General features: G+C 41.8%; 1 protein-coding gene across 1 annotated transcript in view; it reads left to right on the plus strand.

Annotated features, from left to right (window-relative positions):
• The first annotated feature begins 4,053 nt into the window (after positions 1–4,053).
• LOC109036620 (probable G-protein coupled receptor Mth-like 1) overlaps positions 4,054–19,190 on the plus strand; it is a 138,147-nt gene continuing 123,010 nt past the window's right edge. Inside the window, exon 1 of the mRNA XM_072300408.1 lies at positions 4,054–5,126. Within this exon, the coding sequence (XP_072156509.1) occupies positions 4,157–5,126 (970 nt within the window). The 5' untranslated portion in view covers positions 4,054–4,156. The remainder of the gene's footprint in view (positions 5,127–19,190) is intronic.

Here is a 19,190-nt window from a genome sequence, read left to right on the forward strand (position 1 = left end):
ATGCATTATTCATCGACAGTCGACTTACTTCGCACGTCAAAGACAATAACTATTCTTAAGTCAAAATTAAAGTTCATAAAACAATAATTTTTATTTTCATATTTAGGACTTTCAACCATAAATTTTGCATGCATGTAGTGATATAATTAGATAATCAAAGGAGTAACTTTAATTATCTTAAGATTCAAGCATATTTTCACAAAAAATAATGATTTAATGACGAAAATAGGGGGGGGGGGGGTATTTGAGATCTCCCCTCCAGGATGGTATACATTCGAGGTGCCTCACAATTGATAGAGCATTGTCTTCCTTAAATCGTTTAGCATAAAACGGATTTTTTTTCAAATTGGTAAACATTGTTTCAAATTTAAACCATGAGATTTACTGAGGTCTAGCGCGTGAAGGTCCTCTACGCCTCAGAGTTGGTTGACAAGGACAAAGTACAAGGGTTGCTTTTGAAAAGTTTAAAAAAAAACATTTCCTCTTTTTTTCCTCCACGCTTCAGAGTTGGTTAGCAAGAACCAACTACAACGGTTGCTTTTGAAAAAGTTTACAGAAACAGTTCCTCTTCTTTCTCTACGCTTCAGAGTTGGCTGACAAGGTTGACAATTTTTTAATTTCTCAAATTTTTTTGTTCTCCCTCCTTTCTTGGAGGAGTTAAAGTACCTCTCAAAATACTCATTATCTTTACAAAAATTGAGTCGATATCGATACACTCGGCAACGATGTAAATCCCTCCCGCCACGGGTGCGGATCCTCAATATCCCAGCCACAACCTCGATCAAAGGATTTAGGGGCCCCGAGGAGAAATTGCCCGGCCGCCGACAGCTATGACTAATTCGAAATACGTATCGGATCGGCGAGTTATTTAATTTTCCTACTCGAGAACTGCCTCTTTAAATCTGTTTCAATAGATTCCAAATGATGATTTGATTGTTTGCTCTCTCGATTTAGCGGAGTGTAACCTAATATTCGAGGATTATTGATATGATGGAAGACCTCAGACAGACCAGACGGAGGAAAAACGGTGCTTGAATAGATTAGCGCAGAATCAGACAGAGAGGTGAAATGTATTTTTACCCCATCCAAGATGTACTAACTCAAGGGCGTTTTATAACTTAAGATTCACGAGGATCAGAATTGATGCGAAACGGGTTTAGGAGTTACGTACATTCTGTTTGGCCTTCAATATTCGAGGTAGACTAGAACACATACTCCATGTTTTAATAGTCATCTAACAGAAGACTTGTGTTTCAGGATACCTTCAAAAATCGTTCTCCGCCAAACTATGTCTAATACCATTTGTACGATTTCGTGTTCATGCAGTAAAGTTCAACTTAAATGCTAAAATAGTTAGTAACGTGATGGTAGGATGATGCGGGGTCCACACTTTTCCAAGGGGGAAGCAAAGATAGAAAAAAATACAAATCGGAAAAAGAATTGTCCTAAGTTTGGGTTTTTTCTACAAATCTATTCTACTACCCCTCTCACATTGAAAATTAATATGCAACAAGAAATAGAGGAGACTGCAGTTATATGCATGGAGGGTTAATTGCTTGTAAAATCCGATTCGAGTTTTTTCTAAAATTTCTTTTTTTTCATTGAAACGTCCTCGAGAAGAGGTTGTTTATTCCAGGGGGCAATCAAACCATCATGCGTAACGCATCGTGTAGCGTGAGGTCATGGGTCGATCTGGTGCGGACTGACAACGCTGGAGTGTTAATGTCACCTCACCCCAAAGTTACGACCTTCCTCGTAGACCCGTAACCTGCTGACCAGAGGGGGCTGGGGCCAGGACGGCCATTGACCGTGCGTCGTGCGTCCAGAGGCCTGTTTTTCACCTCAGAACAAGATCCAGCCTGGAGCCCCGGAGCTGACCCGTCTCATTTCTCACCCGGGAACTCATCAATACCCGATGCCCCGATTTCGGAGGGAAGAACACACAATGAAATCACACACCATCAGCAGACTCCTAGACGATCTCGTGTTGCGGTGGAAATTTTTGGCTCGACGCCAGATGAGTCTGCGTGGAATACTCGTATTTGCGTGTTTATCAGTGAGTTCTGGTTCTGAGTAAAGTTGCAAACAAATTTGCACAATTTTGGGGGACGTTCACCGGGCAGAGAGACCTTAGATAGGCTCGGCTGACAGGATGGCGATTAAAATTTAAAACAATTAGAGTGACCAACAAATGCGCTGGAATCTCTTTAAAACTTATTCTGAGTAAAAATTACTTGCATAGAGGACCGAGACCCCACCAAGGGAAAATAGAGGTCCGGCCTGGTTTACACAAAAAAAAAAACAATATTATGTTAGTCAATTTTAATTATGCATGTAAATTTTTTATTTGTATTTATTATCTATGTGTTAATCGTTTCATAATCATATGCAGTTACCTCGATACGCAAATGCAATTTAGGAACATGAATTTTTCCATGGAGTGATTTCAAAGTGATAAGCAGCAAAACATCTCTCAAAAGTAAAATTTAAAAAAAAAAAACGAGGTAAAGTCATCGCCCCACGCACGTGCTACCTGGTTGGGCGTATTCCAGCATTCCTCACTCGAGGATTCGTGACATCTAAGAGTGATACCACTATTCGGTCACGTGGGTGCTCGGGTTGCCTACACTGAAAATTGAAGGCAAACCGATTGTGCGGCACAGTCACCGCTCCGCATGGCACGCTCGGTGAATTATCCTACTTTCCTCCTCGATTGAGCGTGACATCTGGGAATGATACCACAATTCGATCACGTGGGAGCTCGGTTTGCCTACTCTATAAATTGAAGGCAAACTGACGGCGACTTTTGGAAAATCGCGCTCCTCTCTTTATGGCCAACGTGTTAACCTGTCAGATGAATTCTTTCGAAAAGCGCCTTTGAGCATACACGACTGAGAATACAAGTGCAAGTTTTGAAATATTTTGCCTCTGTTGGAATTATATTTGCTGTATTTATTGAGTTACGTGAGTTCTTCAGTTCGTATTATTTGAAATCACCCGACGCAATAATTTTTTTTTTTTTTTTTTTATGTATTACATTCAATTATCAGTTTAGGGTCTATCAGCCCTCATAGACTGTATCTCTAAGAAAGCCTCTACAAATGAAGGAAAAACAACCGCGCGTGGAGCCTTTTTAGATTGAACATTAAGAGAATGTGTCATGAGGGTTATCAGTGCTTCATTATCACTATCAGTAAAAAATTATCATTCTTTAATCTTATGATATTGATATTGAACCCACAAACTGTTTTTAATAGCTCAGGGTGAGAGGGGAGCGGATTCCAAGATTAATGCAGCCATCCATGGTTCATCACATTGCACTTCCATGAAGCTAAATTCTTTTGAGAAAGCTTCCATTTCAACATTTTGTATGCTCGAGTGTTCCATGGTAAAATTGTGAATCATCTCATCTTATCTCCTACCATGCAAAAGTAAAAAAAAAAAAAAAAAAAAACTCAATGTGATCAGGAATTTTGACCACGATTCAATACAGTTAGGTACTCCCATTCTGCCGTGCTAAGGAAAAACGCCGTATAAACCCTCAGGCGTTGCCAAATTTCCTTTGATAAAACGCGAATTTCCTGGTGAATTAATGGATATTTTTCTCCCAATTTTTTAGATAATTTAGTTCGCAATTTTTCCTAAGATTCTGAAAATTTAAAGGAAAAATATTCATAACTTTCCTAAAAAGTAAACATTTTATCGAAGGAAATTTGGCAACTCTCGAATGTTCATACGGCGTTTTACCTTACCACGACAGCATTAGCCTCTTATCACCCCGCATTAGCGCTCCTGAAACCGGGCCACCCGAAAAAATGCATTAATTGGGCTCATACAGGGTGCACGGTGGACTGCAAGATGCGCGTGAGAGCGGGAGCAGATTAAGGTAAGAACAAGGAAGAAGAAAAAGGAAAAAATGACAAAAAATGCATGGCCCGCTGGCGCGGCACGGCGGCGGTCAAGAAAGAGCTGGAAGTGGTAAAATACTGCTTTCTCTCTCGGCGGATTCTTTCCCCCACCCCGCGCCCGGGCCCCGCCGGAGACGAGGCTCGGACAAAGCGGAGCGGAGCTCCGGCCGGCAGTCTGCGCGCTGATCCCCCGTCGCACGGTCCGTGCCGCCCCAATGCCCGCGCTCCCGTGATAACTCGTGTTTACAATGTGCTTTCGCGCCTTTTTCTGGGCGCTCCTCCTGAGCGTCCCGTGCGTCCTCGCCGTCACCGTCTTCAAGTGCTGCAACGACGGCTCCGTCCTCAACGAAAACGCCGACTGCGTCGAGAGCGGTCGGTCCTCCAGCTGGGCGCCGGCCATCTACTCGCCGGTCAACCGCGGCTTCCTACCTCCAGGAACCATCCCGTCCAGCTGGACCTTCAACACCGTCCGGAAGCCGGTCTGTCCCTTCGGGAGCCCGCTGCTCCTCCGCACCTCGCCCACCCCCAACTACGTCTCCTTCGAGAACGGTTCCCTCTGGTGGCAGAACTCGGGGAGCATGTTCCACCCGGACACCTTCTGTGTCGATTCCACGGCCGTCCTCCTGTGCTCGGATAAGGTGGAGGAGGCCCAGCCCCCGAGCGAGGGTTCGTCGACGAAAACGCGCGTCCGGAAGTGCTGCGGGAAGAGTGGTGTGTTCAGCGAGCGAAAGCTCTCGTGCGTGGATGTGCCGGCCGACAACGAGATCCTCCGGAACTTCCTCCAGAACACGGTCATCACGTCCGGGTTCCCCAGCTGCAAGGATGACGAGAGCTTCGACATCAGCGGGACCCTGGACGATTCGCACGCGCTTAATATCGACGGGACGTTGAGCGTCTCCAACGGTACAGTGATCAGTGAATATTGTGTCGAGAAGATCCTCGAGAAACCCGAGGATAAAGCTAGTGTTTTCACGTGTCCGTCCAAGTTCAAGACCAAGTTGGATCTTAGCTACTCCCTTTACCCGTACGCCTTGTTCCTCTCGGCGATATTCCTGGCCATCACTCTGGTGGCCAGCTGCCTCCTGCCCAGCACCTACCATGTCTTGCACTGGAGGTGTCAGACCAACCATGTGGCTTGTTTGCTGCTCGGTGATCTGTTGCTCGGCACCGTGCAGATAACTGGATCGTCCCTGTCGCCTGTCTTGTGCATTGGAATAGGTGAGTTTTTTGCTGTCTTTATAGCCTGCGCATGCGCTTTTCTCGTTTGAAATGAGTTAGACCGACGATGGACTCATCTGACAGCATTTTTAGGGAGAATGTGGCTAACAGTCAGGAGAGTAGACAAGTGCTCGATCGGCCGATCGTATAAAGATCGCGGAGCAATCTGAAGGCACTCGAAAAATGGCAAAACAAATGTAAAGGCACCTGGAAAGGGGGGAGGGGCGAGGATGCGAAAGTAAAAGGATCCATCAGGTATAAAGTTATGCGAATAAAACTGGGTAACGCACTCTTATTTTCGATATTAACATCAAGTACGAGCCGTAAGAAACAGGTTCGAAGATTCATTCCTGAAGTAAAACTCAATGTCAATGACGAATTTTAGCGCCTAATTTCACGCTTTAAATATTTTGCTTTGATAAGAGCATTGTTCGCCTAGGAAGGGGAATGCAAAAGTAAGTAACAGGGTTGCCAGCAGTCTGGAAAACCGGGAAAATCAGGGAATTTGTGGGAAAAGTCAGGTAATTGTTGATGTGTCTACTAATCGCTGAAACATATCACTCATTTTCCAACTGTTTATCCTTTCTAGTCATTCTTAAACCAGCTAGGTACTAAATGCCTTTTTCCGTCATTTGATCTTTAAACAAGAAAATTGTGTCCAATGTTCAGCAAAAGTCAGCGTATCTAATAAAAAAGAAGAAAAAATCAGTAGGTGAAAGTATGGTCCAAAGGTCAGGAAAAATCAGGGGAATGGAAAATTTTAGAACCAGGGAAAAGCAAAAATAGTCGGGGAAAAGTCATGGAAAGTCAGGTAATTTGGAGATGAAGAAATTTTGGCAATCCTAAATATCTTCAAATCATTTTTCCCCGAAAATACGACTCCGTGCGTGTCTGTTAATCTTGGTCTAGTTGATCGAATGCAAAAATGGATTTTGAAGATGGGAAAACCAGCTTGTACCTTTCTTAAATATCGCGCATGTGTCTCGAAAAATCGTGATAACTTTTTTTTAAAATGGAGAGTTAAGACATCTCTGCATCCTTACTCTACCTCCTCCCTTGAGAGAATCATACTTGTTGCTTGAGGAACGATGAAAAGCAAAAGGAATTCTATAAAAAATTAGAGAATTTTGGCATAGAATCCTATACAGCTGATTTGGCAATACTGGCATTTATTCCAAAATCATTAACCGTTCATTTGGGCTCAAAAGTAAGCCGAAACTACCCAAGTATCATGAACTGCGTATCTCTCTCGAAAATTTGTGATTCATTCGGTAGGAACTTCAATTCATGTACGATATACCACGCATGACAAATTGCAAGCAATTGTGCGTCGACAGGCAGCTTTGAGAAGAAGGCGGAATCGCCTCGTTTAAAGATCCAAGTGATTTGTGAGTCATGCCCATTTACCATCATAATGCACATCTTACTTTACCACGCCAGAATATTCGATGATAAAATCACCGATACATGGATCAGTCCAGGACCTGTTCAGTTCGACCATCAAATTGTTGGGATGTGTCGTTAACCTTTCAGGAGTTCCATGAGAAAATTTCCCCGAAATCGCTTCGTGCGCTCCTCGTCGGTATTTTACAGGGCCGTGACGGCTCAATATACTGCCGTGCTAAGGAAGAACGCCGTATGAGCCTCTAGAAGTTGCCAAGTTTCCTCCGATAAAAACCGATATTACTGAGAAAATTGTGAATATTATTTTCCAAAATTTTCAGAAAATTTTGTACACAATTTACTATAAAATATCTGAAAATTTTAAGGGAAAATATGCATGAATGTTGTCAAAAATACGTGTTTTATCGAGGGAAATTTGACAACTCTTGAATGCTCATACGGCGTTCTTCTTTAGCACGGCAGTATGAACACCTTCCTTCCCCTTCTTCGCCTTCAAATTGCATGCCGATGATTTGAACGTTTCAATGTGTCATAATTCTGCTTTATTACCAAATACCATCAGTTTAGTTATACACTCGGTTGTAACATCTAGGTAGATGTGCTCTTCCACGAGGAAAAAATTGGAACGTATTATCTTTTAAACATTTTCAGAAAGAATGTTTTAAAAAAAAATTGTTGTACAAGTTGCCCCCTCTCGTAGGTGTCATTCCAAAAATATTTCTGATGAAAACCGAGCAATTTATTACTTCTCATCGGAATCGACGTATTTTTATATTCTTTTAGCAGTGGCACCCCATCAAATTCTCAAAGCTCCCCCAAAATTTTGTCTGGAAGAATTACACTTGCCTGAAGAGACTGATGCACCAAGAGGAAAGTGAGCATCTCTTCGATATCTATACTGAGTGTTGGCCCAAGAATAAAGTTCAGAACGTTTATTTTAAGCGTAAATAAACCTTTTGTAGAACGTCTTGGAATTTGCGAGCCACAATTCCGGTCTTCATTTTCGTTTGACCCGGCAACGATGAGGAAGTTCCGTTAATTTACATACATTACCTACTTGGATCGTGCTCTATGTGGATTGCAGTGTCTACCGTAAAACGATAAAACAAGCCACCGGGCTGCCAAATCAGGTGCCGAATTCCTGTCAAGTCCTCCTTCCTTCCGTCGAGATCCAATATCAAGGATTTTATCGCCACTCACGGCAACACTGCACCTGTACTAATGGTAAAAGTGCATTTGTTTAGGTGCATACGCCAAGCGCATCGGATAAACAAAGGAAGTTTGTGATACCTTCGATCGCGATTAATGAGTGCTGGCAACGGAGGGAAGTTCTCTCGAGTCGTGCAAACAATAAAACCGAATTAGTTGGAGATTGTCTGCCTCCTGTCTTCGGCATTTACTCCCGCTCATAAACTTTTGATTCAACCGGACCTTGCTCTTCGACTGCGCCGGAACAGCCGTGATCTAAAGGCTGTAAATGATCATTAGAGGACTTGTTGATATTTCTGAAGTAAAGTTGTAACCCCTAGCGGATGTTTAGGAGTGAAAGGTGGAAGGATTAGGAATATTAAAACGAATCTAGACGTTTTCTTTAATACTTACACGGAGAATAAAGTTTTCTCATATGAACTGTAATATGATTTAAATGTCGGTTGACTGTTTTGGTGTAAAATATCGTGGTTGTGAAATCATCGAGCATTTGAGCATCATGACAAGCAAACCGAACATTGCGGGGAAAAAGGGGTTAAATAGCGAATCCTCGTAAAGTGTCAAAGGCTAAGCTCTAAATGAATTAATAAAAGTTTACATGAATTGTTATATTCTCAACAAGGGTGGACTCATCGAAAATGTTAGGAGGCGATCACAATTTGAGGGTTTCTCTATGGCAGTAGGTCCATTCACATTATTTGAGACGCTTGGAGGACAAGACGCATAAGAGTAGTTTTTGCCGTTTCGAGAAATACGTGTTTGAAATTTCGAAATTGCATGGATTCTTATGGTGTAAAGAAAGCTCAAACTGACTTTTTGATGCTTAAATATTAGGATTTGGGAGCGAATTTTTTATAGGATATGCAATATGCATCAAGACTAATCATACTTGAGAACATTAATATCTAAACTTTTTCAAAAACTGCACCTATGCGCCTCGTCATCCAAGCCCTTCATTTCACACGCGTTCCGACCAGGTCGCCTTCAATATCCCGATAGGCAATGTGAGCGGCTCGGGAGCAGTAATAGTTGCTTGCAGTATTTCGGCCACGTTCACTCGGTTTATTAATAGCTGTAGCGGTTAAATATTTCTGTTACAGCTAGGTACAGAGAAGTTACGATGGAACGAATGTAAATGAAATTTGAGAGGCAGTTTCTAACGCAACAAATACACGTGATGTTTTTCAACTTTTGCCATAAATATTAACCATGCATCTAGATTTGTTACGTAATATGCACAGAGTTTTTTTTTCCAATCAAGATCTCTATACTTCTAATCATGATATGACGACAGAACCTCGTCGTCTTTTCATTTAAATATTGTAGATTGTATTAGGTGCGAAAAAGTGAGAATAACTCCTCCTGCACTCTGCAGATGCTACACCTAGGTGCGCAGCTGGTTTTTATCATCTCTCACTGATCTAAATTCAACTCTTGTACCCTCGAGTGTGTAAACTCACATGAAAATGCAACCGTATTAAAGAAGAAGAAAATAAGCATCATAAACTACACCACATGATCTCGAGTGATTAAAAATGATCATCCTCAAGGGAGTCAAGACTACAGCGCTCAGTGGATCAATTAGGCTCACCGGTTCGAACAATAAAACGAAAGACGTCGTAAAGTATTTTAATCACTCGTAAGTTGCAACCGAACACAAAAAGCACTTATAGATTCGGTCAAATTAATAATTTCAAGTGAAAGCTCAAGAAATGGAGCTGATCTTGTCAAGTGTGGGACTCAAATTAACCAAGTTTGCACTTTGCTGCTTGATGGCAAAAAGACCCATCTCGATTCTTGATCATGCCGCACAGTGGATCGAGTCAATGAGAGAGGTCTGTTGACATGAAATTTGGACTATAACTGCAAGTTTTGATGTTTATTTCGTCACATTTTAAAGTTTAAGGGGCACCTCTAGAAGAAAATTTTACGAGGAGACCAATGGAACCACTTTTGAAATCTCAAAGCTTTGAATGAACGGAGTTTTTGTAGTATTGTAGTTTCACCGTCGATATCTTTCTCTTGAGGTTTGAGACACAATGCTTGCGATGTTCATCAAAATCATTTAGGAAATTCGTATGAGTACTTTTTGTACGCATAAAAATAAATAAATAAATGGAATTTTAACATGTAAATATTGACACTCTTAAGTCGTTTCACCATTCATCAGAGAATATATCGTTCTCCTGTGCTTTCAGAGGCAAAATTCGTCCACTGAATCGAGATGGGAACACAGGGGAAGATACTGAACGCCAATAAAGCACAATAAGTTCGCACAATATGTTTTCAATAAAAACAGAGGTAATTACATCATTTATCTTGTGTTGAACGTGCGCGCCGGGGAATGCACAGGTCGAACCGGGCGGGGGCGGGAAGGAGAGGGAGTTTGTTGCTGCGGAGGAGAGCTCGCGGGTAATAGTTTAATCTGATCATTTGTCTCGGATGAAACGGCGAAATAAAATTGTTATTAACACGACTGCTAATAAGTTCAAGCTAACAAGAGAGATAGGCACTACCGGAGTTATTGAAACTGAGGCACACGATTTCCATTAGCCCGGATTTGATAAATGGCGACCGCAGGGGTTGGCGAGGAGCAACTGAAATATTGGTTTACAGGCAGTAAGCCACCTATTTACTATGTGCTTGGGAGGTTTCAGATCATCTGAAGCTCTCGTGAGACGAGGTTGCCAACAAAGGTTTCCAGGCTGCAGGTTCAACTCAGGTTTATTTGAAGATTTTTCGCTCGTCTTCGTAAAACACACGCAAGTCGAAAGAATGATTCTACTAGAATTCTCTGACCTGAAATTCAGAGGAGACGGAATTTTCACCAAGGGACTGTTTTTGCAGGTTTCCTCTCTTATAATTTTGCTCTCAGGAAGACCCAGGAAAAGCCCTCACCGTTTAGACATAATATCTACCCGAGGACTTGTTCGTTCGGTGATGTCCAGGTTCACCTGTTAGATAAAATATGATTATGTTATATTTTAACCAGGCGATTTATATTCTTGTATTGTTCTTTCTACTCCGGTTCCTATACGATTCAACACAAATAAAAAATATAAAACACGATGATTCCCTCCCTTTCTTCGGGGCTTGGATCAATATGAGGGCTTTATAAATTTTAGTGCAAAAAGGAGAGTTACATTTGAAGAATAGTTAAAATAACTATATAGACGGATAACTTTATTTACTAACCACCGAACTAATTGGAAGCAACTACAGTTATAAATTATTTAATATCATTAAAAGCACATTTTTGAAAAAATCCCCTTAAAGCTATTGGTAAGATTAACAATCGTGAGAAAATTACTGTGGTTCTTCTTTGAGTCCGCCCTACCATTTTGCGCATTTGAGATCTAATGCGCCTACATTTCGACAACTATGCAATAAGAGCTCCCCCGGAGTCGAATTAAACGCATCATGCAGTTTTTACTCGCACATGTTATTCCAATATTTTGGCGAGTCGCCACTGCGTTTGGCTCTCTGAATTATTTAAAGGGTTTAGTAAAGAAAAATAAACTATAAAGAAAAAGAAAATAAGAAGAAAAAGAACTGATGGCCCCTCCACCTTTCCGCAGTAGAATCGTCAATTCGTCGAGGATTATCACGTTGAAAAGGATTCCGTCACCAAGAATCCAAGACTCAGTCGTCCAAACATTACTGTCAACTCGTGACCCGAGTCTCGGTGATTTTTATATGCTCGCAAGTCAATTTTACGATGATCTTCGGCGCGACCTGGCAAGGGGCGCAAACGGCTCTCTCACTCAACATTCTGTTCTCGCGCTAAAATTAGACGGAAGAAAATATCTCTTAATTGAATCGAAATAGCTACGGCTCATTAGCGGGTATGAAAAGAAGCGAGACAAATTCCTCCGGTCCTGTTGCGTCCTCTCCCTCAAAAAGTGGCCAAAATCTGATAGAGCTGTTCATGTGAGATTCTTTCCACATGGCTCCAGCTCCATTTACCTCTATCCATGACAATATCCCTCACCGTTTCTCACCAAGAACCGAGCATATTCATCAAAGTTCAACGACTTCCCGGTTTTTTGCCTGCATGCTAATAACCGCGGGCATAATTTCTTCGTCTATATATTCCAGTGGCGAGGCGCGAATGATCGATTATCGATAATTCCCCATTTGAAGCTATGGTAAAGAATCGATTACTGAAGTTTCTCTATCTATCGATCCTTTTACATAGCTTTAAATGGCAGATCAATCTATCTTTCGGCTCATTAGTGGCTATCTCAAAGCTCGCCTCGCCACTGATGTCTTGGATCACATTTTGCAATAAGGAACCACTATTTCTGGCCCATTTTAGAAACAACATACATGTCATTGGCTTCCCTATGCAGATATGTGTTTTAATGAAAGAACCAGAGATTAGTGGCTCCTTATTGCAAAATGCAATCCTCTTCGTCCTCTCTGATGAAACTTCCAACGTACTATTATTCCATAGTGAATAATGTATTTCGTATAAGGCGAATACTTTCAAAACCAAGCAAACTTAAACCTGCTCGATCACCACAAATCGCAGGACTAACAAATTAGCTGTCGGAATGAATGGGAGGATAGATCGCTATCTAAATATGTTTATGAAGTGTTACCAAAATTGACGCGTAACGCCAAAATCACTAGTGGTTGAGGATTGAGCGAAGTAAAAATCGTCCCCACTTGTTGCACGAATAGGCAGTACTCTTTTTAACTATCTGTTCCACATTTCACTTATTTTCTGCGTCTACTTTGAGGTTCAAGATTTGTACCTTCAAAAAAGCTGCACTCTCGAGTCGCAATGTTGTCAAATCATATGTCGATGTCGTGCTTTTGTCAACGCTGCCCCAAAATCTCACACCGGGAGCAGTGTTCGAAACTCACAGGCGCCAAATGCGCCTAAGAAATCGGTCATGGCGCCTAAAAAATGAGGACTCTGCGTCAACGTGGCCCCTAGAAATTGCCCCCCCCCCCCCCCCCATAATAAAAGAGAAAAAATCCTAGTTTTTCTGCTTGTTGATTTTTGATATTTCTCCCAAGTCACAGCTACTAGTTTTGTAACTACAACATCTTGCGTCTACATTTCCACTGGATGTGCCAATGATATTTAGGCAAAAAGTCAATTTGGCTCCTAAAAATCTTCAATGGTCCCTAAAAATCGAGCTTGATGCGCCGAATGGCTCCTGATACTCATAGGTGAGTTTCGAACATTGATCGGGATCACAAATTATGAATATGGTAATGGTTTGGCAACCCCGCGGTGGATTTGGAGGAACCGTAAGCGGTAGTGGGCCCGTGGGTCGTGGCAAGCCCTCCCTCCAGTGTAATTATTTGACCCTTGTTGGGCTGGCGTCTGCGTCTGTCTTGGCTCCTTGATGAGATGCTGAAAACGTTACCGTAACCGTAAAACGGTGATGGGAGAAGGGCTCGTGAAGGGTGGGCATCTGGGTCTACCCAGAAACGGCGGGGTTTTTTTCCACAAGCTTCTTTGTGCACTCTACGCCGAGTTTTTTTTTTTCTTTTCCTACCTCGTCAAATATTCGGAAGCATTCATCCCGCTCGGATCAAAATGTTTCTAGAATCTTGAGACCACTCGCCAAGAAGGTCTAGTATCTCCTGAGATTTTCTCACCTAATTTGTTTATATTTTTGTTTTGCTCCCGGCCTCAAACTAAGTGGTCGTGAATTCCTCATTTTGGTCGGATTGGGAAGCCGCGCGTACTTGCTTCAGATGTTTTTTTTTTTTCTATCAAAAAACTGTTCCTCTGAGGTTGAATTTTCAAGACGTTACTTATGAATTAAATGTTCGTCTCGTCGTGACGCAGTGGGGCTAAAAATTAATCCTATCGGGGAAATTTTTGTTTTCCGAAGAAACCTTTTTTGATTCTCAATTATCTACATTTTAATTGCGGGAAAAAGAGGTAGGGGTTGAATCCCAACTTGAACATTTCTAATTAACTGTGGGGTCGCTCCAATAAATTAAGTCACCAACCCAAATGTTGTGGTACTATCCCAACTTGGGTTGCGGTGCTATCAAAATTAATCGGAAGTGTCTTTATCATCCGACAAATTGGGGTAGCACCACAATTTTAAGGAATAACCCCTAACACTTTATTTCCGTGAACTATTTTGAAGTGCCTTTTTTTCTCGAAGTAAAAAAATAAAAAAAAATTGGAGTGTCGATTACGTACTTCATCTATTCACGAAAGGTTTCTATTTTTCTTCAGTTTGAAACCGCTGTGAGTGGGTCCGTTGGAGATTTTTCGGAGACTCCAATGCAAAAGACTCTAATGAGCATCCGAAGATCCTGTCCTATAATCCGCGTGATCGGTGATTGATATATGAGGAATCGTCATTCGTGCGGATTAAAACTGTTTCGTCCGCTAATGAAACGAGATTTTTTCTGTGTCCTCAAAGTAATTCTTCATTAGCCGAGCGAATGCGGAACTCATCTGAAATCTTGGCGGTCAGCTTCGATCCGAATGATCGGGGCAGGAGCCAGGTGGAGATGGCATGCCATTCTCGCGGCCTTGAATTTCGAGAGTGTGACCTTGGAGGAAATTTTTCTCGCCGCACTCATTAGCATAACCCCCACCGTTACGGTAGGCGGAGGATTTGTACTGCTCTCCATTAGGAAACTGGAATTTTGGGAAAGGCAAGGGAATCCGAGAAAGTCAAATATTTACTCGGGTTCCGTACGTTGCCGTTTGCTAAATTTTAAATTTTTTCCCCCGATTAAATTTGTTTCTTTGTCTAAATTTTAAACTTTGTGGAAACCGTCTCAAGCTGCTGACAACTTTGTCGTTTCCCGCACGAAGGAACGTAACTTTATTCCAAGGCTGCAAAATTGACTCCACAGGGTGTCTACAAGTCCGGAATTTCCGGAAAGTTTGGGAATAGTACCGATTTTTTGAGAGCAGTCCGGAAGTACTAGAAAAGTGCGGAAATTCCGTCAGAAGGTCCGGAATTTTTCATTTTTGTCGCAATTTGAGAGAGAAATTCAAATTTTTGAAATTTTTCGAATTTCGTCAAATGGAGGTACTGAAAAAATACTGAATTTTTCCGTTGAGGAGGTACTGAATTTCTCGGGAATGTACTGATAAGATACTGTAATTGTATTGATTTTTGGCTAGGCTGTTTTAGCAGACACGCTGCTCCAGAAATTCAACTTTTTGAAGTAATGCACCTGTGCAATTTTCGTGCACAATGTCCCTGATTTTTGCGTGGAATCAGAGAAAAATCAGTGAAATTATCAGTTAGGAATGCCCAACAGATTCTCCCCATAAAAATGAAATCTGCGAACGGGAATTTGGCAACATTGATATGTAGTTACGTTCCTTCGTGAGGGAAACTACAATTTATTTAAATCTTCAACACACTCAAAGACCTAGTCTAGACAATATATAACCGTGGTAAAACCACAAAAAAAAAAATTTAAATTGTTATCACGTAGAATATACCAACACCTTTTAACGAGAGGGCAATGTGACGTGTGGTAAAATCTACAATTTTCGACGGGGATATCCTTCCCCGGTCACTACATCTGCAATAATAATTTTCAACGAACGAACGTATTTTTATTCTTAACAATGCCATAAGGAGGTAAATTCCCAAAGAAGAGTTTATCAGAATTAAAATATCCAACTCTTGAAGAGAGAACTTTGGCAACGCCATCAAGTTTTTCTTCACGGCAGTACTACTGGATACCTCACATCGGTGGTGGTGAATGATGATTGGCGCTGAAAAAGTGGAGTTCACTTCAAGCTGGCCACAAATTGAGGGCAGGTGGTTGAGGCTCCACGTCGAGGAGTACCTAGTTGTCGCGGTTCTGCGGTTGTACACTTGATAAGGAAATTGGCCCCTTCTCCCCATCTATCTTTTGGACAACGCGTCCTCCTTCAGGTGTCGCCGTGAATTCTCCCTTCCCCCTTCCCCCTTCTCATGTAAGCAGTGCTTAAATAATTGAATTTTGCCAAGCCTATTCGATGAAAGGAGCTGCTCCGGTACTCCTACGGTACAGTCTTAATGGCTAATGACTATAGACGGTATATCAAAGGAACCCCGCACTTCTATTTTTGCTACTGTATAGGTACAAGTTACTTTCGGGAGTCGATGCTCACATGGTAAGACGTACTTCGGCAATATTTGCATCCCGACCAGCTCTATAACTGGGGTCAAGATCTATGATCATGGTCGTTGACAAGTCAAATTGCCGAAAACTCAGGAGTATTATGTCACGCCTCCAGCAGTTTTTACCAATTTCGGTAGGCGGGACTAAAAATATCAGCCAAACTTTATGAGATAAAGGAATCGCCTAAAAATGTTTAACGTGCGGACTCGCCTAAAAATGTTTAACGTGCGGACTCGCCCAATGATGCTTGAAAAACGAAGAGTTGACCTATTTGTTTCATCAAGAAGACCTAGTGTGGCAAACCTGGTTTGTAAATCACCTGATGTGATGCCAAATGTCATTTTGAATGCCAATGAAATACACTAACAATAAGTAACATAGCTAGCTGATCAATCGTCATTTGGTGAAAAGTAAAGGATTTTTCTCTGAACTTAACTTTTGTTTCGCGTAATCGCATCATCTCGGAGTACCCGCATACGGGAAAGTACAGACACTGAAAAAAGTAGTATGCTGTTTTAGCATTTAGGATGTCAATAATGTGTATGGTGATCCCAAGATGCTGCCTTTACTGCCCCCGCAGTTAACTTTACATCCTGCGAATGCAAATTCCATTGCATGGGCAGTCAAGGCAGCATCTTAGGATCACCAGACACATTTTTGACATCCTAGGTGCTAAAACAGCGTACCTACCATTTTTTTCAGTGGACACATCGAAACATGGAGTTCCCAGGGCCCAAAAATGCAGCTACCCCTCCAGTGTACTGGCCTCTCGTTGGCCTATATAACTGCGAGTAAAATGATGAGAACAAGAACAAGGAAAATAACCCGCAGTGATCACTCTGCAGGATGCAGGTTCTTATTTGGAGGCTGCATAATTTTCTTCATCAGTTTGGCAAGAAGTGCTGAAGGCAGCCTCTTCCTCTCTGCATGCACACTGCACAGGTCCCTCCTCTATTGTGGTCCACAGGACATGAGTCCCTCGTCCACAATGAGATCGGGCTCTCACAAAAGAATTCCAGAGAGACCACGGAAAGTGGACCTGGCGATTCTGCTCTTGGGTTATTTTTTTACTTATATTCGAAAACGAAATCGTTTGTTGACGCAAATATGAGCCGCTATAAGGTGTCCCTCTCCTCTCGATTTTTGGTCTTTTCGAGAAATTTTGTCCAGGACAGATGTGCGATGTTGCCAAGGTTAAATTCTGAATATGTCATCGGACTTGTGAGACTCAACCCAGGGGTGCAGGAAGTTCTTCGGTTTGTTCAGTTTGGACTTTGGAGCAGACAAGGATTCAGCCTTTATACGCATACCATGACATGGCGCGTTCGCAATAATTTTCCAAAAATTCAATGCTTTCGCGGTAAATATCTCAAAAATATAACGCTCTTGCAGTAATTTTTTCAAAAATTTACGCCTTTGCACTAGTTCTACAAAAATTAGTGCACACATCCTTGTCGTATAAGTGTCCTTTTCCAAAAGAATTTCGTTGAGCGTTCAATCTTTAGAATAAAACCGATTTTTTGACTCGTGCAACCGAACGTTCGATTCATGAACCGGTTCGGTTAACTGAACTTCTCCGTCATTCAGTAAAACAGCACTACGTTCTCCTTCATTTATGGATGTGCAATTTTATCTTCATGGAAGTCGGAATAGTTGTGTCAAGTGTCGACCCCGTCTGACTTTTCTACTCTGCGTTAAAGTCTCTGACCCAGCTGAAAAGAGCTCACGTTCTCCTTCATTCGTGGATATGCATTTGTATGTGTCACGTACTCACGTGCCGGCCCCGTCTAACTTTTCTACTCTGCGTTAAAGTCTCTGATTCATTGTTAGCTGAAAAGAGCTCCCGTTCTCCTTCATTTCGTGAATATGCAATTTTACCCACACTGAAGTAAAAATAGTTGTATCACGCGTATCGCCCCATCCAACTTTTCCACTCCGCGTTAAAATCTCTGAAGAGTCAGCAGACCTTATTTTTTTTTAAAACGTCCTCATACAGTCCAAACGAAGTTTTAAAAATTGGTGATGGAAGGCATGCGCTTGCACAGGTAGTCAACCAGAACGCTGGCTGAAAAAATCGTTGATGGCTCTGCCTTCGACTTATATTTTGACCCTGCAAGGCTGACTATGATACGGTACATGCTCAACACGTCACTCACCAGCCATCATCGACTGGCAAAGGTAAGTGTCGATCCCCATCCAAGAGTCACTCGCGCTCGATGGAAAGCTCATACCGCGAGGAATCATAAATAATTTGTTACAATCCACCAATCAAAATTCACATATTTTGTCGGATTTGATGCAAAGTTGACCTTTCGTCGAAAAATGTACTTCCCTCCCTACATCTGTCTCTCTTTTTCTTTTCAATTTTACGACCTGAGGAACTGCCGACCCGCGCGCTTAAAATTCGCGAAAAGAGACGAACTAAGTGTGGACATGCGGAGCAAGATCATGACTGCTCTTTTAGAGTATCCTCGAAAAAGCAATGCTTCCGAAATGCCTCAAGGACAAGTTGTCGAACCGGTATTTTAACTTGGAATCCTCTTATTCGTCGAGTTGAGCAGCTCTGTTGACAGAATGATTCCCACGAAATGAAGCATTTGTGTTTCTCGATCTTTGACCCCTCGATCACCTGGAACTCCGTCGTGTGGATTGACTCATACACACCGTATAACCGCTCTCCAACAATAACGTTTTAAATATAGTTTTGTACATTTTTCGACACTGATCTCATTATAAGTGGTCCCTCCAGAGGGATTTGTGATATAACTCATTTCATTCTTGTACAAATTTGTTTTGAAAAAAATAATAAAAAGAACAATGCTCCTGTTTGAAAGCAACTTCCAGCCTCTTGAAAAACTCTAAATTGAAATCATTATGACGATATAGTATATACCTTATGCATCATCAAAGAGATCGTTCCTCCGTGTTGTATCGCATTTATATGCATAAAAATGCAGCTGAACGCATGGCGATCGCTGAATTATGAATACACGCAACTCGGTTACTGCTCGTTTTAAAATCTCCGTCCATTTTAAGAGACAACTGATCAGTTTTGACCTCGTATTTATGTGCAATAACGATGACAGGGTGAGTAGCGCTCAGATTTTCAAGAAATATTAATGAGCTTTTTCTTACTTTGCTTTCCAAAGAAATAAATTAAGTTCGAGAGTACATTTGCGGTGTCTTATTCCAAGGTTTGAAAGGAATGATTTCCGATCGGAGTAGAGAGTTTGCAGGTGTCTAAAATTTGATGCATTTGTGTTTAAGTGGAAACTACTGAGTGAACTGAACACGAAGATACCCTTGGTTCATGAATTGAACAATTATTGGCGA

Source organism: Bemisia tabaci, chromosome 5, assembly GCF_918797505.1.
Source record: "Bemisia tabaci chromosome 5, PGI_BMITA_v3".
NCBI lineage: Eukaryota > Metazoa > Arthropoda > Insecta > Hemiptera > Aleyrodidae > Bemisia > Bemisia tabaci.